Source organism: Mycteria americana, chromosome 19 (assembly GCF_035582795.1).
Source record: "Mycteria americana isolate JAX WOST 10 ecotype Jacksonville Zoo and Gardens chromosome 19, USCA_MyAme_1.0, whole genome shotgun sequence".
Classification (NCBI taxonomy): domain Eukaryota; kingdom Metazoa; phylum Chordata; class Aves; order Ciconiiformes; family Ciconiidae; genus Mycteria; species Mycteria americana.
In genome coordinates, this window is record NC_134383.1 from 1,196,987 (window position 1) to 1,212,273 (window position 15,287).

The window sequence follows — 15,287 nt, forward strand, 5'->3', positions numbered from 1 at the left end:
ACAGTTGATGCCTCTGTGAGGTTTAAGAAATATTCCCTCTTATCCCCACTGTGGCAACTATGCTTAGCCAAAGTCCATTTCTAGCTTTTAGCCTTTTACTGAATATCCGCAGCAAATGAGAACTAAAATACAACTCTCCTGCAGCACACAAATGATGAGAACAAAGGCCATGTGAGCAGCAGCATAATAGATGCCTGAGGAATTAGCGATCCGCAACCATCAGCCTTTCTTACGGCCGAGATAAATAAGAAGCAGGACAGGTGAAGCACCAACAAACATTGAAAAAGAAAAGGAAAACGATTAAAAAAAGGTGACCATGCGAGGCCCTCACATAGCTCATAATGAAACGAGCACCAGTGTTGAACAACTTCTGTTTGACATAACGACGATGAATCACGGCATACCGGCATGCAGCCTACTTGGAGATTATCACACTCGGCGCGCTGACTGGAGGAAGCGATCTGTGGTCATCCCATAGCCACGTGCCTCGTTGCTGCATGTCGGAGGCAGGGAAGAGCAGGACAGAGCAGCCGCCGAGACTTTTCCACCCACTAGGCTGAGCGCGCTTTGCGTTTGAGGAGAGAGAAATCCAGACAAGTCGTCACGGCTTCTGGAGCCTCCCGCATTTAGCAACCGAAGCGTGCCAAATTGAGCCCGATTCCTTCCAGAGCAGCAAAGCCTAATTATCAATAAAGTCTACCAGCTGGATTTTTATCCTGGTTTTAAGGACCACAGTGCCTACCTCCAAGAATTTTCCGTGCAAACTTTGCTCTGCTGATGCCTCCAGCTCCCCCAAAGACAAGCCATAGAAACTAAGCCGCTTCTCTCACGGACGGGAACACCCTCTCCAAGTAAAAGTAGAGATGCCTCCCATTCTCCAGAAAAGGCTCAGCTCCTTCAAAATCTAGAAAAAAAAATCAGCTTAATTCTAGCCTTTCTCCAGTTGTGCTTGCAACGGCAGAAGAGCTATGTTCTGCCAAGGGTTAAAGCGTCATGGATTTGGGTTACTATGCAATAAAGGAACTTCAGGTAGCCCCTTAAACAGGACGCCATTATGCACTACTAGTCCAACTTGTTCCTAGCTTTGTCCATTACCTAGCTATTATTTAAAATGCTCAGGAACTCAAAAATAAGTGGACAGCCAGGCTGGAAGAAGTTAAGAGAGCACAGCAGGAAGATCACTGGACTTGGGAGGTAGCCATGTTCTCCCAGGACTGAGAATTCTTATCTCCACTTCAAGAGAAAAATGGAGACGAAAATTAATACTCCTCTCCCAGCGAAACGCTCGATACGCGCAGTGCAGCGGTGTGAACTCACAGAATAAGGGAAGCCTTAACCTTTACAGTAACGTATCACTTGCAACGACATCAGAGGGGCAGTTCAACCGTGGCAGGTACGCTCCGCAGTCTGGCTGGGTCTCCAGTCACGCTGTAGCTAGCAGAAGGGAAGGAACGAGAACGGCCGAGAGAGCTTTCAGCATTGCGCAGCAGCCACCGCGGTCCCTCTCCGCCCTCCTCATCCCCAGCAGCTCCTGAAGGCCGAAGCGCAACATCCAAAGAGCACGGGAACGTAAGGTACGTGCTTCACGGGGCGTTCACGACGTCCCCTCTGTTAACGCGCACCGATCAACCTTTACGAAAAAATGTGGCGTTAAAAACAAGTCCAGTGTCTGAACGGGGCTGGAATGCTAATGGAGTCACTGGCATGATTTATAAGTGGAAATTGTGTGGAAAACAATTCATTCAGTAGGTCACTCACTCGGGAGAGGTTTAGAACAGAAACAAGAAAGGGTTTCTTGTGAAAGATGAGAAGAGACAAAGGAAAGGGGGACAGAAGGCAGGAAACAGAAAAGGAGAGATGCCGCGAGATATCCTGCAGGTGCCCAATTAATCCTAGTCAGAGAAGCGGCTCCAGTTCCTGTCCAGCCATCAGAATAGCGCTCTCAGAGAGCACGAGATTCCAACTTTGCCTAACCAGGGACTGAATGTAAATTGCTGGCTTGGTTAATACATAAATTGTCGACTGTTCCCTTCCATTTCATCAGTTCCAGCAGAGACAATTATGAATACAGGCCTCCTGCCCTTCAGGATGATTAACATTCCCTTTCGTTAGTGTCCCCAACACTGCTGACCCACATTCGACTTGTGAAATTCAGTTATATGTAAACTGCAATGTTCTGTGTCAGCAATATGTGCCAGACCATTAGAGCCAGGCGCACACAGCACACGCTCTCCTCCCCTCTGTAAATAAGCACAGTCCTCAATTTCAAAACGGCTAGAAAAATCCCCGTCCTCTAATACGAGAACAGGCACCAAACCATCCTCTGCTTTTCTTTTTTAGGGAAAAGGGAACGCAAGCCAGGAACGCTCAAGCCGTTATCTTCAGACGTCATGTCAAAGTCCGCTTGACCTGGTAAACGTCCATTGGAAAGGAAAACAGACGCCAACGCCTCATCAATAGACTACCTTTAAATCCACGCGCAGCAGCGCACACAAGCCTAGGTAGTTATTAATTTCGCCTTCTTGAAAAGGTCTAAGAAGACAGGGTACAATATATTTTCAAGCCTACACAGACGTTCGCACTGGAATTCCTTTCGAGACATCAGGCGAGCGCGGTTCCCAAGGAGGGGCCGTGACGAGCAAACCAGCTTTTCTCTAAGAGAATGTGACACGGGGTCAAGTTTGTGCAGGGATTTGGTGGCTATATTTGAACGCTGCCCGATTCTTCCACGCAGCTACTACTGGAAGAGATCACCTCAGGAAGGGGCTGCCAGCAGGCTCAGCAATTGGGCTACGCTTGCGTTTCGGGATCAAAGAATTCTTTCAGATCGCTGAATGGGACCATTTTGCCAAGGCTTTACTGTCTTCTAAGTCATTTCCATCAAATCAAACTATTAAAAGTATTACCATGAGGAAAACAAGCTCTAGGCAGCATTATTTTGTATTCCCGCTGCCATTCAAAAAAGCCTTCCCATACAGATTCGCCCTTTCCAACGCGTTTTACACCGATACCTCCCCTCAAACCCCATGAGTCCCAGAACTTGAAACAAGCAGCTCCTCTCTCTCTCTCTCTCTCCTTCCCCGCTCCTCTCCCAGAGTCAGTAGCGACAGCCCCGTCAGCGAAGGAAAATTACTGAAACAACAGTGCTCAGGGTTTGCAGGCAAAGAACAATCCATTTGCTCACGCTCCTCTTCACGGGCTGGGATTTGAAAGGAAACCTGACCTCAGAGTTGAGAAAGCTTCCAGGTCAAGTTTCAGCTCCAAGCTATTCCAGCTCAGCCTTCCAGGCACCGGCACAGCCGAACAGATGGCAGTTGTTCCAGCACAGGTATTTCCCCGGTCTCGGAGAGCACTCAGAGTTCAGAGGGATCGCATCGCCTCCTCGCAGCGCAGGGAAACGTGCAAGCACACCGAGCCCGCCACTGTCACAACTCGCACGCCACGCTAGGCTCCGCGGCAGAGGCAACTGCTACATCCACCATCCCACCAGGACAGAGCTTCCTAAAGCCCACAAACTGCCCTCAGTCACCGCGCGGCAGTAGAAAACGAGGGTAAACTGCTGTTTAGCAAAGCACGAGTTTTTCAGGCTTAGCATCCTCTTCCACCATCCGTAAACAATGCGTGAAATCCAGCCTCGGCCCTGTCAACGTCGAACAGGATTTCCAAACAAAATTTGTGTGCCTTTTGCCGTTCTTCAGAAAAACCAACTATTCCCAAGCAAGAGACGGTCTCCGCTTCGGTGTTTTGCAAACCTCGGAGTCAGCACCACTCAAAAGAAACCCTTTTGAGTTTCTTTTGACTCAGCCGGGGAGGCTGAAAACAGGAACACAACTTGTAGCTACAGGAGCGATCTCTACTCGAGAGGATCAGTCTCCTGCATTTGAAGCACCAGAACTTATCGCCCCTGCTTCTATCAGCACAGGTCAGCTTTATAACGGGGAAAACAATGGCCAAGCCCCAGGCAAAACAGCAGCGGCTGAAGTGCAGGTTGGGTTGTAGCACCTAGCACTTGAAGGCACAAGAAGAGACGTCGGTTTATACAAGATGGGCAAATACAACCCAATTCTGAAAAGGACTGTCCGGGAGGTGTGAAGTAACTCATTTTTAAATAGCCCCTGAAATTAATTTTACTTAGTTATCTGGGCAGAAAGCCAGAGTTTCAACAAACGAAAGTAACTTTGGATTTATACCAACGTTTCAATATAATGTAACTCTTGAAATTTACAGGAGGACGACGAAAGCGTACGAGCCAAGCCCTTCTTCACGGCCTCCATCGGCAGCGCTTCCAAGGCGCCGCTACGGTAGCCCAGCGCAGGGCAGGCGCGCAGGCGAGCGGGCGTAGCTAGGGCCCGTCCGCTCCCCGCTGCCTCCCCATCCCCGGTTCTGCTCCCATCGCAATTCTCACCCTACAACGGTTTCCGGAGAAGACTCCGGTACCGCCGCCAGCAGCCTGCACCGGCACGCGCCGCGAGACAAACCCTCGCAAAGAGCACGGCGTAGCAGACAAAATCGCGACTGCTGCAGCGACGTGGTTGTTCCCGACGGCTCTCCTGCCATATGCCGACGGCTAAGGGAGCAGCCGAGGCTGCCGAGCCAGGAACGAAGCCCGGACCCGGAGACACCTGCGCCCGAGAACGGCTGCCTCGGCGAGCCCCCTTCTCGCGCTAGTCCTTGCGGTTTGCTGCGCGGCCCTGGAAGGCTCCAGCAGAACAATTTCTGGCAGCCCTCCTTCAGCCCAGGCGGACGGCGTTGCCCTTCACGTCAGCTGGCATCCCCGCGTTCGCACGACGCCCGGTTGTTCCACCTCCGTATGCGCCCAGGTGAAAGGAGACAAACGGAGCCAGAATTCGCCGCAGGACCGCCCGTCACGGAAACGCGCTCCGGGAGGCGGCGAGTGTCGCTCGCCGCGGTGTCACCGAGCCCGCGGCCGAGGCCCCGGGCCCGCTGACAGCTGCCCCGGCGCTGCCGCCGCTCGCCGTCGCGCTCGGACCCAGGAAAACGCCAGAAACGGCGTTTTCCGCGGCCGCTCTCCCGCATCGGCGCCGGCAGCGCGCGGCCCGGCAGGCCACGGGGAGCGCCGGCGGGCCCCGGCCGAGCCAGCCGCGGGCCCGGAGCCGGCCGCGGGCACGGCGGGGCCGGCAGCGCTCTCCTCCGCGCCGCCCGCCCCGGCAGCCCGAGCCGAGCCGAGCCGCGCCGCGCCGCGCCGCGCCGCGGGGCCCCGGCCCCGGCCGGGCAGAGCTGCTGCCCCGGCAGCGCCCGGGGCGGGTGGGAAGCGGCCGGCGGGGCAGCCCGCGGCCCCGCCGCCCCACGCGCGCCGGGCCGCGGCGGGCCCCTCACCTTGGCCCGGGTCACCAGGTGCGTGGCCAGCTTCACGACGGCGAAGTTGCCCTTGCCGATGGTCCGCTCGATCTCGTAGTAGCCGATGCGGGCGGGCCCGGGGGGCCGCGGGGGCGGCGGGGCCGGGGGCAGCCGCGGGGCCGGAGGGGGCCCCCCCGCGCCGCTCGCCGCCGCCGCTGCAGCCGCCGCCGCCATCTTGTTGCGAGGAGCAAACCCCCCCCCTCGGGGCTGCGGCACCGCGTGAGCTCATCCGCGGGGGGGGGGGGGGAGGGAGGGCGGGCGGCTGCCATGGCAACCCCGGCGGGCGGGCCCAGTGACGCCGGCGCCGCCGTGACGCGCCCGCGCGTCACCGCCCGCCGCCGCTCCGCATTGGCGGCGGGGCGGGGCGGGGCGGGGCCGGGCCGGGGAGGGCGCCCCCGCGCGGAGGGCGGGAGGCGGCGGCCACGCGACGCCCGCGGGTTGGAGGCGAAAGCGGCGCGAGGCGGCGAGCGGCCGGCCCCGCCCCGGCGCGGTGGCGTCACGCCCCAGCCCTGACGGCATCCCGGGCCCGCCAGGCGTCACCCGGCAGCGCCCGCCGGCCACCCCCCCCCGAGGTTTGCGGGGGACGGGGCAGACCCCCAGCGCAGGCCCCGAGGCGTCCACGCCGCCCCGGGCACGCCTCGCCTCGCCTCGCCTCGCCTCGCCTCGCCGACGGGAGAATGACGCCGCGGACGTCACGGCCGGGAGAATGACGTCATCGCGAGGCCGCCGCGGCCGGGCGCCGCCTAGGGGCTAGCCCGGCCGGAGCGCCGGGCGGGACTTCCGGCAGCGCGGCCGGAAGCGGCGCGGGGGCGAGCGGCGGTTGGCGGGCGGCGGCGGCGGAAGCGGAAGCGGCGGCGGCGGCGCAGGCGCGGTGGGAGCCCGGGCCGAGGGGAGGGAGGCGCCCGCCCGAGAGCGCCATGGAGTCGCGGGGGGAGCCGCAGCCGCCGTGAGTGCGCGGGGCCGGGGCCGGGGCCGGGGCCGGGGCCGGGGCCGGCCCAGCCCAGCCCAGCCCAGCCCCGCCGGCGCAGCCGCCATCCCGCCCCGCCGCGCTGCCCTCCTCCGCCGGCCCCGCCGCGCCGGGGGCGGAGCGGGGAGGCCCGGGCCGCGCCCCGCCGCGGAGCTGGCGCCGGGCTCGGGGGTCGTGTCCCCCCCCCCGCGAGAGGGTTCCTCCGCCCGATGGCCGGGCCCGGGGCGCCGGGAGGTCGGGAGGAGGCAGCCGGTGGCCTCTGACAGCGGGGAGGCACCGCCCGAAGCGGCGGCGGCGGCGGCGGGGGGGGAGGAGGGGCTCCCCTCGCAGAGCGGGGGCGGCGGCGGGAAGGCGGCCTTGCGAAGCCTGCCCCGCAGCCTCGGTGCTTGCCGCCGGGGGGCCCGGGTGGGAGGAGGCCCGCCCTTGTCGCCTCTCCTCCCGCTCTGGAGCGCGGCTCCAGGAGGGGAGGGGTTGGGGTTCAGCCCGCCGCCCCGATCTCATCGCAGCCCCGTTTCTGCAGCCCGGGGCTGCTGCTCGCCGCGGGCACGCCCGGGCTTCGGGAGGAAGGGCTGGGCTTTGCTCTCGCACAGGGCGGTAGCTGGGAGCGTTAGCCCGCCGTCCCATGCTCTGCCTGGTTTAGATCCTTCGGGATCGATACCGCTGTGATGCTCCGTCCCCTGAAGCCAGATAATCCACCTGAACTGCGGAGCTCAGTAGTCGTAAGCTGGATATCTTGATACTAATAGGGGCTAATCCTCAGCCCGGTAGCGTTTGCTGGTCTGATGTTAAAGCCTCGCACAGCTGAGGTGTGCTTCTGCAGGACACCCTCTGACACGGGCTTGGCTTTGCTTTTGTGTAACGTGGTGCTCGCCGGCCTAAGCGATCAGTCGGTAGATGGCTTCGGGAGGACTGTCTGCAGAGTCGATCTGGCAGTCGTGCGTGGAATAAAACGTATTCATTTGCCAGCCAGAAGTCAACAGGCGTAGGAATAGGCACGAATTGTCCATTGTGAATGTCAGGAAGCGCAGCGGATTCTAGCCAGCCAGCCTTTTTCCCCAGCGCTAGCACGCTGCGATAGCCGCTGAACGTAGCCGGTCTAAAATGTTCTTTCCTCAGGAACAGAATGGGCCAGGGAGACTCAAATCCAGCCGCAGTTCCGCATGCCGCCGAAGATATTCAGGGAGATGACAGGTGGATGTCACAGGTAAGGCTGGGGGGGCGGGGGGGACGTGAGGTGGAATCCTCGTTGCTGGGAGGGCTGTTGGGTGGGCACTGCACGGGCCCCGTCTGGCCACAGGTCCCATTCCGAGGTGGCAGCAGCTCTGCTGCCCCGAAGCTGGCGGAAAAGGATCCCGACGGCCCGCCAGGCAGAAAAGCAGCGTCGTTGCATGACCTGAAAGCTGCCCTGTGAAACCATTTCGGAAAACACTCCGTCTGGGAGTATTAGCTGGGAGAAATTGCCAACCCCTTTGTTAAACAAAGTGCAAAGCAGCGCTTTCCAGCGTGCGTCTTTGCGAGGGAGTGACAAAGCTGAAAATAGCAGAGGCGAAGTGTCTGGACTGCCCGGCCCTCGCTGCGGCGCTTCCTCCTAGACAGGGAGAAATAGCCAGAGGATACTCACTGCAGTGACTAACCGTTAATTTTTCTGTTCTGTAATTGTTGAATATAATGGGCGTCTGACGGGCTCACGGCTTACGTGTGTGCGGCGCATAGGTGCTGCTCTTACCAGAACCGAGATTGTTGCTGGGCTCTGTGTAGCCGCGAGGAGCGTCCGGCGGTTCATGGGTTAACGCAGAGAAGGGTGTTGGAGGGAGTAGCACCCTTCCTTTGGCAGCAGGGGAAACTGGTTGGGCAACTGTCCCTTTCTGTCCTGCAGCAGAGATACAGGTGGTGAGGAACTACCCCTCGGAGCTTACCTTGCTGCTTTCTTTTAACAGCACAATAGATTTGTCTTGGACTGCAAAGACAAGGAGCCCGACGTGCTCTTCGTGGGTGACTCCATGGTGCAGTTGCTACAGCAGTATGAGGTATTGTTGAAGAGGGGAGGATGGTGGGGTTCTAGGAATTGGAGCGTTTCTCTCTCTGATCCAGTAACTGATGGTCACGCGTAATGCTGACAATTTCTTTTGTTCCGGTCTGATTTTACTGCCGCCCCTCCAGGTTTATTCTGCCCTGCTTCCTTAACTTCCCAGCGCTCATACAAAGTCTTGCCGGTTTATCTCTGTAAGCCATTTGCAGTCTTTCTCTGAATCCGTTACTGACTGCCTCCATTTTGACAACCCCTTGCTAGTTCCTTGAATCTCAGATTCCAAACTCCCGAGGGCACACCATCAAAATCTCTGTAGGTGTATCTTGTGTGGCCAGAACACGTTTAACCCTCTAGCACTTGGGGTGCTCTGTGCATTGGCACACTGGCTTTTCTCTAAAACTCTGTTGGGGCAAGGAAGAGTTCTGCTGCTCCACCGCGGTGGCAGCTGAGCAGCTTTGTTCTGCAAGAGCTGCTTCCGTTTTTTCTAGTTTTGTTACCTGGTGATGAAAAGGATTTCTTCAGGTCATAGATACCTTCTTCAGAAGCCCCGTACTTAGGGAAGCTGGGGACACAGTGGTCTGCAACAGATCCAGCACTCTCTGTGTCTCTGGCAAGTTGGGCAAATAGCTGCTGGAGAGCGCTTCCCCTTCCTTTGTGCCAGGACGGAGTGCTTGAACATCAGCAGCTCCATCTCCTCTGGACCTCCGAGTAAGGCCTCGTCCTGTGTTTAAATGCCCTTTATGGAAGTGAGTTTTCGGAGGAAGTCTCGCAGCTGCTTTCAGTGTCCTTGAAGGCATCGCTGGCCTGTGTGGTATCTCTCTTTCACGGTCAGGATGCTGCTCTGAAATAGCAAATTGATTTCTGATTGCAGATATGGCGAGAGCTCTTCTCACCACTTCATGCGTTGAATTTTGGGATTGGTGGAGACACCACAGGACATGTTCTATGGAGACTGAAGAACGGTGAACTGGAGAACATTAAACCGAAGGTACAAGCAGGAAACCAAACCAGGCAGCCCTGTGCTGACTTAGAAGAGACTTCAGTGCTTGGGCGGTGCAGAACTGAGCGAGCTGTTACTCTTAACAGAACTTTTTGTTTGAGCAACCGTTGGCACTGAGTGTGCGTCAGGTATTGGAATGCGTTTGGCTAAACCAGAAGTGTTTGGGAACAGAGCTGCACATCTCGTACACGGGGTTTATGTTGCCGAATACGCGAATCGGAAGGTGTCATCAGTAAATGGAGGCCACCTTCTAGTCCTAGCAAAAATGTTGATCAGGCCTATGATTTACTGTACCTAGGTGTAGTTTGGAGTCGCGGTGTGTCTTGTCAGGCCTGACATGCGTTCTCGGCCTCTAGAAAGGGATGGTGAAGCATTTGATAAAGAGTTAGCAAAGGTGTTCAGGACGCATGGTGAAGATCAGCTTCCCGGTCCGCACCTACAGCTGCGGTCCCGCTGCGGGCGCCTGTACTGAAAGCGGTGGGCAGTGCTGTCACGCCGTGCATACCCCAGGTGGGGAGGCAGCGTCGCTCGTATTCGAGCCTGCTATTTAACAGTTCACAAGCTTTTAAAGTAAAAAGCGGAGCTGTACGGTTGTCCCTGCCCCTAAGGAGCTTACGCTGTACTGTATAAGTACGTGTTACCCTCTTTTTGAGCGATGTAGGCTCCTGCAAGCATGTTGGCCAGGAGGCTCTGAAATGGGGTGGGCTCAGGCGTCTCGGGCTCTCCAGAAAAGCCTCTGTAGTACCAGTTCTTCATCCGTACTGAGGGCCAGAACAGAAGCTCCTAAGATGCTCTTCCGAAATCGGCATAACTGACAGCTGAAGACCTCTTGCAGTCTGGGTTTAGCCGTAAGCCTGGCTCTTCGTGTAGCTCGCTGGTGGCAGATGATGTTTGTACCGGATTTTCAGGGTCAGCAAGCCCATTACAACTTGTCCTGAAAAAGTTGCCAACATTTTTTCTCCTTGTAGGTCATTGTTGTTTGGGTTGGAACAAATAATCATGAAAACACGGCAGAAGAAGTAGCAGGTGGAATCGAGGCTATCGTGCGCCTGATAAACACCCAGCAGCCACAGGCCAAAGTTATTGTGCTGGTACGTCTCTTGGAGGGCTGTGAAAACAAAGTGCTCTGAGGAAGCCCCGTGTTCTCTGTACCGTGCCTCTGCGATACCGGGAGTTACTGATCGTTACCGGGGAGGGCAGTCTCTTTATCTGTCTTCTGCTTTGTGCCTGCCTCCCCTCGTTCACTTGGCTTTGCAGAAGTCGTCCTTTCAGCCCCTCCAGAGACGGGTGTAATCGTTCCCGTTAGCGGTATTGCTGTCCCACTTAGAAATGTTGTTGGAGAAGTCCTGTGAGGGGAAAAAAGGTGCCCAGATCGGAGCTGGCACTGGAAATCCTAGTGGGCTTCCTTGTCTGGGCAGGTTAGCCGGTGCCTCTCCTGCGCTCAGTACGCTGCTGAAAGCTTATACAAAGAGCACAACTGATATGTTGGGGCAGGGGGAGAAAGCAGGTGCTGTGCCAATTGTGCTTGTAGCTCATCTGGCTCCTTCAGTTGCGTTTCAGATTAGGTCTGAATGGACAAAGTCTGATTCCTCTTGTCACAGACATCTTAAGTCTGGAAAGGCAGCCCGAATTGGAAGGGAAAGCAGGCAGTGCTATGCCATCAAAGTCGTCTGAAGCTCTTTTTTGCCTCCTTCTTGTGCCAGGGCCTGCTACCTCGTGGAGAGAAGCCAAACCCGCTGCGGCAGAAGAATGCCAAGGTGAATCATCTGCTAAAAGCCTCGCTCCCCAAACTGCCCAACGTCCAGCTTCTGGATGTGGACGTCGGCTTCGTGCACTCAGATGGCACCATCTCGTACCACGACATGTTCGATTTCCTGCACCTGACGGGAGGGGGCTACGCAAAGATCTGCAAACCCCTCCATGAACTGATCATGCAGCTGCTGGAGGAGACCCCCGAGGAGAAACGAGCTGCCCTGGCCTGAGTAGCTGATGTCAGCGTTAACAGCATCATCCAGCCCATCAGATCAGTTCTGTCACTGGCACCACAGAATCCTTCTTTCTTAAAGCACTTTCCATTGTAGAATGTTACCGGATGTTCGTACCTAGTGTTTTGAGGGGGAAGGCTAATGTCTAACTGGTCTTGTACATATAAGGGCCGGCTTGGTTGGTTTTATTGCAGGAGGAAATTAGCTGAAGAAGAGTTTTACTTTTAAACCATTCCTCATTTAAACCGAGAACAGGGCTGTCACTCTGTGCCCCTCTCATGTCTTGTTGCTCTGTGGTTGTCCTAGAACCCTTGTAGCCTGTCTCTGACAGCCCGCGCACAGCTCCTGGCTCACCGTTCCTGGCTGTAGGGATTGTGCTCTGTGTATTAGCCTGTGAACAAGAATCACATTCCACTTGCAAAAGCCAGAACAGATGCATTTTTCCAAACTCAGTCCCACCTTTTAAAGTTTTTTTGGTTTTTTCTTTTTTTTTCGGGGGGGGGGGGGGGGAGGTTTAAGTGACACGTGTTGCTTTCTCACTCCTTTCTGAAGCAGCATGAAACTGGAATTCAGAAAACGTAAAGAAACAAATGGTTAACCGAGCTCGTGTAACACTCCCAGGTGCTTGTTCTTGTGCTTGTTTCACAGTGCCTGCTAGCCAGGGCACCTTTCCTCCCACATAGCTTCCCCTGGGAGCACTCTCATTCCGTGCTGCTGGCTGTCCTGTTCTCTGCTCCTGCCTGTGTGTGGTGTCGCTGGCTTTTAACAGTTGCTCAGTTTAGGATTTTAATTACCCAGTAAACGCCGCACAAGGCAGTCGCTTCCTCGCTACTCTAGAACTGACATTTCATTCCTCCGAGATGCCTGTGCCACGGGGCTCTCTGCAGTGCTGTTCGGTGTTCTTTTTTTTTTTTTTTTTAAGTATGACTGTTACATCCTTTTTTTTTCTAAAGGAAACCTATATGAATAGCCCCCATCTGCAAGGCCTAAATCAGTGTGAAGCTTTACAGATTCCAAGGTGTATATTTCTTTATCGCTTCTCTTTTACTTGTATAAACATTTTATTTGAGCAGCTACAGCCTCCTACAGTAAAAAGTGAAGTCAAGGTGTAGCTTTTCCTGCCCTGGACGCTGCTCCTCGCCTCTAGCCAAGGGAGCCGGAGGGGCAGGTGCCCTGCTACAGGGGCTGCGACTAGGTGGGATTTTGGTTTGTTTTTCTTGTTACGAGGGCTGGTTGTAGTCTACTAATGATGGTATGGGAACAGCCTTTCATTTAAAAGTGAAAGGTTCTCTTTTTCAGAAAGAAACTGGTTTGGACCCAAAAGGCAGAGCCCTAGATGAATAGATAACTATCCTTGCAAATAAAACCATTTTAAAGAAAGTCTGTTCCTCCTTGGCTTACCTGCCAGAGTTGGAGCTCGGCGGTGCTGCGCAGACCTCGCCGTGGTTGGCGCGACGGTAGCTGGCCGAGAGCCGCCAGCGCAGCTCTCTGCGCTTCTTCCCGCGTAAGCGGGATCTGGGGCCACGCGTGCTCGTCTCGGCAGGTAAATCGCAGAGGAACGGATAGCTTTTTAGCGGGCACTTCATACCGTGTTGCGAATGAGGGGTGTTTAGGTGTCCAGGTTGCTTGCTGTGCCCTGCTGCGATGAAGTACATAGGTACTGTATATAGTCTGTCTGCCCTTTTTTATAATAAAGGGTGCTGGTGTTTAATGCAGTCTATAACCTAGCATTAAGGAGTACTTTAATGTCCCCACTACATTCCCCTCTTCCTGTAGGTCTGATCATAGCAGGATTTCTGCCTGGATTGCATGCATAGTGTGTGTTTTGTTTCCAGTGTATGTGATCTACGCACAGATGAAGGAAAGATGAAGCGTTCCACTTGCCAGGATCAGAAGTAGGAAGTTTTGGAGTGCCGCGGTAGAGGAGGGATTGCGGTCCTACCCCCACGACCCAGACTAGGGATGCGCTGCTCCCCGAGGCTCGCTCGGCCTCTGCGCTCTGGAGCTCCGCTGCCTTGCAGGACGCGCTTTGAGGGATCGGTGCTCTCGCTTCTGATAAGATGCTCGCTGGAGAAGTTGGGGCAAGGGAGAGTGGAAAATCAAATGTTAAAAATACGCTGCAGTGGAGGATTCCTGGGGAAGGGACTTATCCCACCCCCCCGCGCACCCCTTAGGAGACGGGAGAAAACACGCTCTGCTCCCTGTGGGCTTTTCAGGTTTCCAGGCTTGTGTGAAAAGGCAGTGTGCTAGGTTCATCTATGCGTCCCTGCTTCCCTCCCCGCTGTCGCTGCATTTGGCTAAAGAGATGCTAACCAGGAACGTACTCTCCAGTAGAAAGCTCTGACTTCTCGACTCGGCACCCGTGCAGCCACGGCTGTGCTCGGCTGTGAGTCAGCCCCTCTCGGCAGGGTGCCGAGTGGACCGAGAGGTTTGGCAAGCTCCCGAGCCTTCTGCAGCGTGACCGAGGACGGCTCTGCTGGCTCTGCTTAGGCTTGGCTTGCTAAGGTGCCACGCTCTGTGCTCGGTTCAGTGCTCACGGCCTTCCTTCTCTGCTCCCGTAACCATCCCTGGCACTGCTGGCACTGCGTAAAGAAAGCGAGGACGGCTTCCTCTCCGCTCAGACTTTAGCTCTGCTTGTCGCTGCCTAGTAAGAAACTGTCCCGCTCACAACTGCGAGGTTTTGTGGGGGGGCAAGGAAGGGTTCTCCCTCCTCTCTGACCTAGTACTAAAAACCAGGCGCCTTGTCGCAAGACGCGTAGAAAAGCTTCGGTTCCAGCTCGGGGCAACCGATGTCCATTGGGATTGGGGCTGGGCTCCCCTTGCCCGGCCAGCGGAACCGTGTCGTTTTTAAGGGTCGGCTGGGAAAGAACCGGCCCTGTGGGGCTTCTGCCCTCCGTAAACACCCGGTTGCGTTTGACAGCTCTGTGCCATCCCCTCTGTGTGAGCGCTGCCAGTTTCGTATTTATTGCAGCAGAGAGAAAAACAAAAGATGTGAAAGGACAGAAAGAGTCTCTTGTAACTTGCCGGGGGGACGGGAGGATGACGGCAGGATGGGACCTGTAAGGAGGAAAGCCCGGACCGCATGGGAGATGAGGCCGCAGCCTCCCCCTGCGCTGCCCTCCCTGCCTGCCTGCCTGGAGGCACTGCCCTCTCACCGCCCCGAACCTTCCCCGGGACAAAAAAAATGTGATTCTGCTTTGGCAAAAATGCATCGGCTGGTAGAACTCACTCTGTTAGTGCATATTTCGATATAAATGTCAATGTTTCACCCCACCGTGTTGCAGCGTGTGTGTGTGTGTGCCTAGGCGCCCGCGTCTTTCCTTCCCTCTCTGTGTTGCTGGCTCGTCCTGTTTCGTTTCTGCGGGGGCCGGGGAAGCAGCCGGGGAGGTGCTGCCCCACGAACCTCCCAGCCGGGTGCGCTCGCGGCGTTCCCTGCCAGGGGTCTTGGGAGTCGCTCGGCCGGATCCTCATCTAATCTCTGTTCTTTTCCCCGCTCTGTTGGGGAGCTGCTTTTTGTTTGTTTTTCCTCTCCTTTCACCATGCAGAGCTTAGGTCCTGTTCCCAAAGCTGTAAGCAAGGTTCTGCGGGTACAGGTAACCGGTATTTCGGCCCTCGACAGGACATCAGCTTGTGTGTGATTACTCGGTGGTTTATCTTGAATAGCCCTGAAATGAACAGGGAACGCACGTCACCTGGCAAGCCAACTTCAGTCATCCCAGCGGAGGCGATACTTGAGTGTGAACAGCAGCTTGGGAGTCGGTTGGAGTTCTGCTTCTAGCTCCTGCATGGGCGTCCGTCTGTCCCCGAGCAAGTCGTTCCATCTGCTGTCAGCGTCACCACCCCTAACCTGGAAACAATGTGCAGACTGTCTGAAAAGTGCTTTGGGATCCTCGCTGAGGGGACCTATAGAAATAAAGTGCACAATAGCAGCAGCGCTCTTGTCTCTTT

The 15,287-nt window shown here is 56.1% G+C and overlaps 3 protein-coding genes across 9 annotated transcripts in view; 2 read left to right on the forward strand and 1 right to left on the reverse strand.

Annotated features, from left to right (window-relative positions):
* Positions 1–5,541, reverse strand: part of SIK3 (SIK family kinase 3) — a 91,689-nt gene extending 86,148 nt beyond the window's left edge. For 3 of the 5 annotated variants that reach the window (XM_075521034.1, XM_075521032.1, XM_075521030.1), the window contains exon 1: positions 5,338–5,541. In XM_075521034.1, coding sequence (XP_075377149.1) covers positions 5,338–5,532 — 195 coding nt within the window. In that variant the 5' untranslated portion in view covers positions 5,533–5,541. The remainder of the gene's footprint in view (positions 1–5,337) is intronic. The other 2 variants (XM_075521031.1, XM_075521029.1) reach the window with 1 other exon arrangement.
* SIDT2 (SID1 transmembrane family member 2) overlaps positions 1–15,287 on the forward strand; it is a 103,378-nt gene that overhangs the window by 79,219 nt on the left and 8,872 nt on the right. The window lies entirely within an intron of this gene.
* On the forward strand, positions 6,103–14,612 carry PAFAH1B2 (platelet activating factor acetylhydrolase 1b catalytic subunit 2). 3 transcript variants are annotated; one of them, XM_075521042.1, is made up of 6 exons: positions 6,103–6,304; positions 7,442–7,529; positions 8,263–8,352; positions 9,226–9,342; positions 10,323–10,445; positions 11,058–14,612. In XM_075521042.1, the coding sequence occupies exons 1-6, from the start codon at positions 6,276–6,278 to the stop codon at positions 11,334–11,336; spliced, it is 726 nt and encodes a 241-aa protein (XP_075377157.1). In that variant the 5' UTR covers positions 6,103–6,275; the 3' UTR covers positions 11,337–14,612. The 3 variants fall into 3 exon arrangements, with proteins under 3 accessions (XP_075377157.1, XP_075377159.1, XP_075377160.1); XM_075521044.1 differs by having other exon boundaries at positions 7,448–7,529; XM_075521045.1 differs by lacking the exon at positions 6,103–6,304 and adding an exon at positions 6,644–7,044.

Excerpts from the sequence above, each read along its gene's own strand:
- PAFAH1B2 (XM_075521042.1), top strand. The coding sequence starts at position 6,276 with ATGGAGTCGCGGGGGGAGCCGCAGCCGCC. Across the intron at positions 6,305-7,441 it reads CGGGGGGAGCCGCAGCCGCC|GAACAGAATGGGCCAGGGAG; the intron begins GTGAGTGCGCGG and ends TTCTTTCCTCAG. Across the intron at positions 10,446-11,057 it reads AGGCCAAAGTTATTGTGCTG|GGCCTGCTACCTCGTGGAGA; the intron begins GTACGTCTCTTG and ends TTCTTGTGCCAG.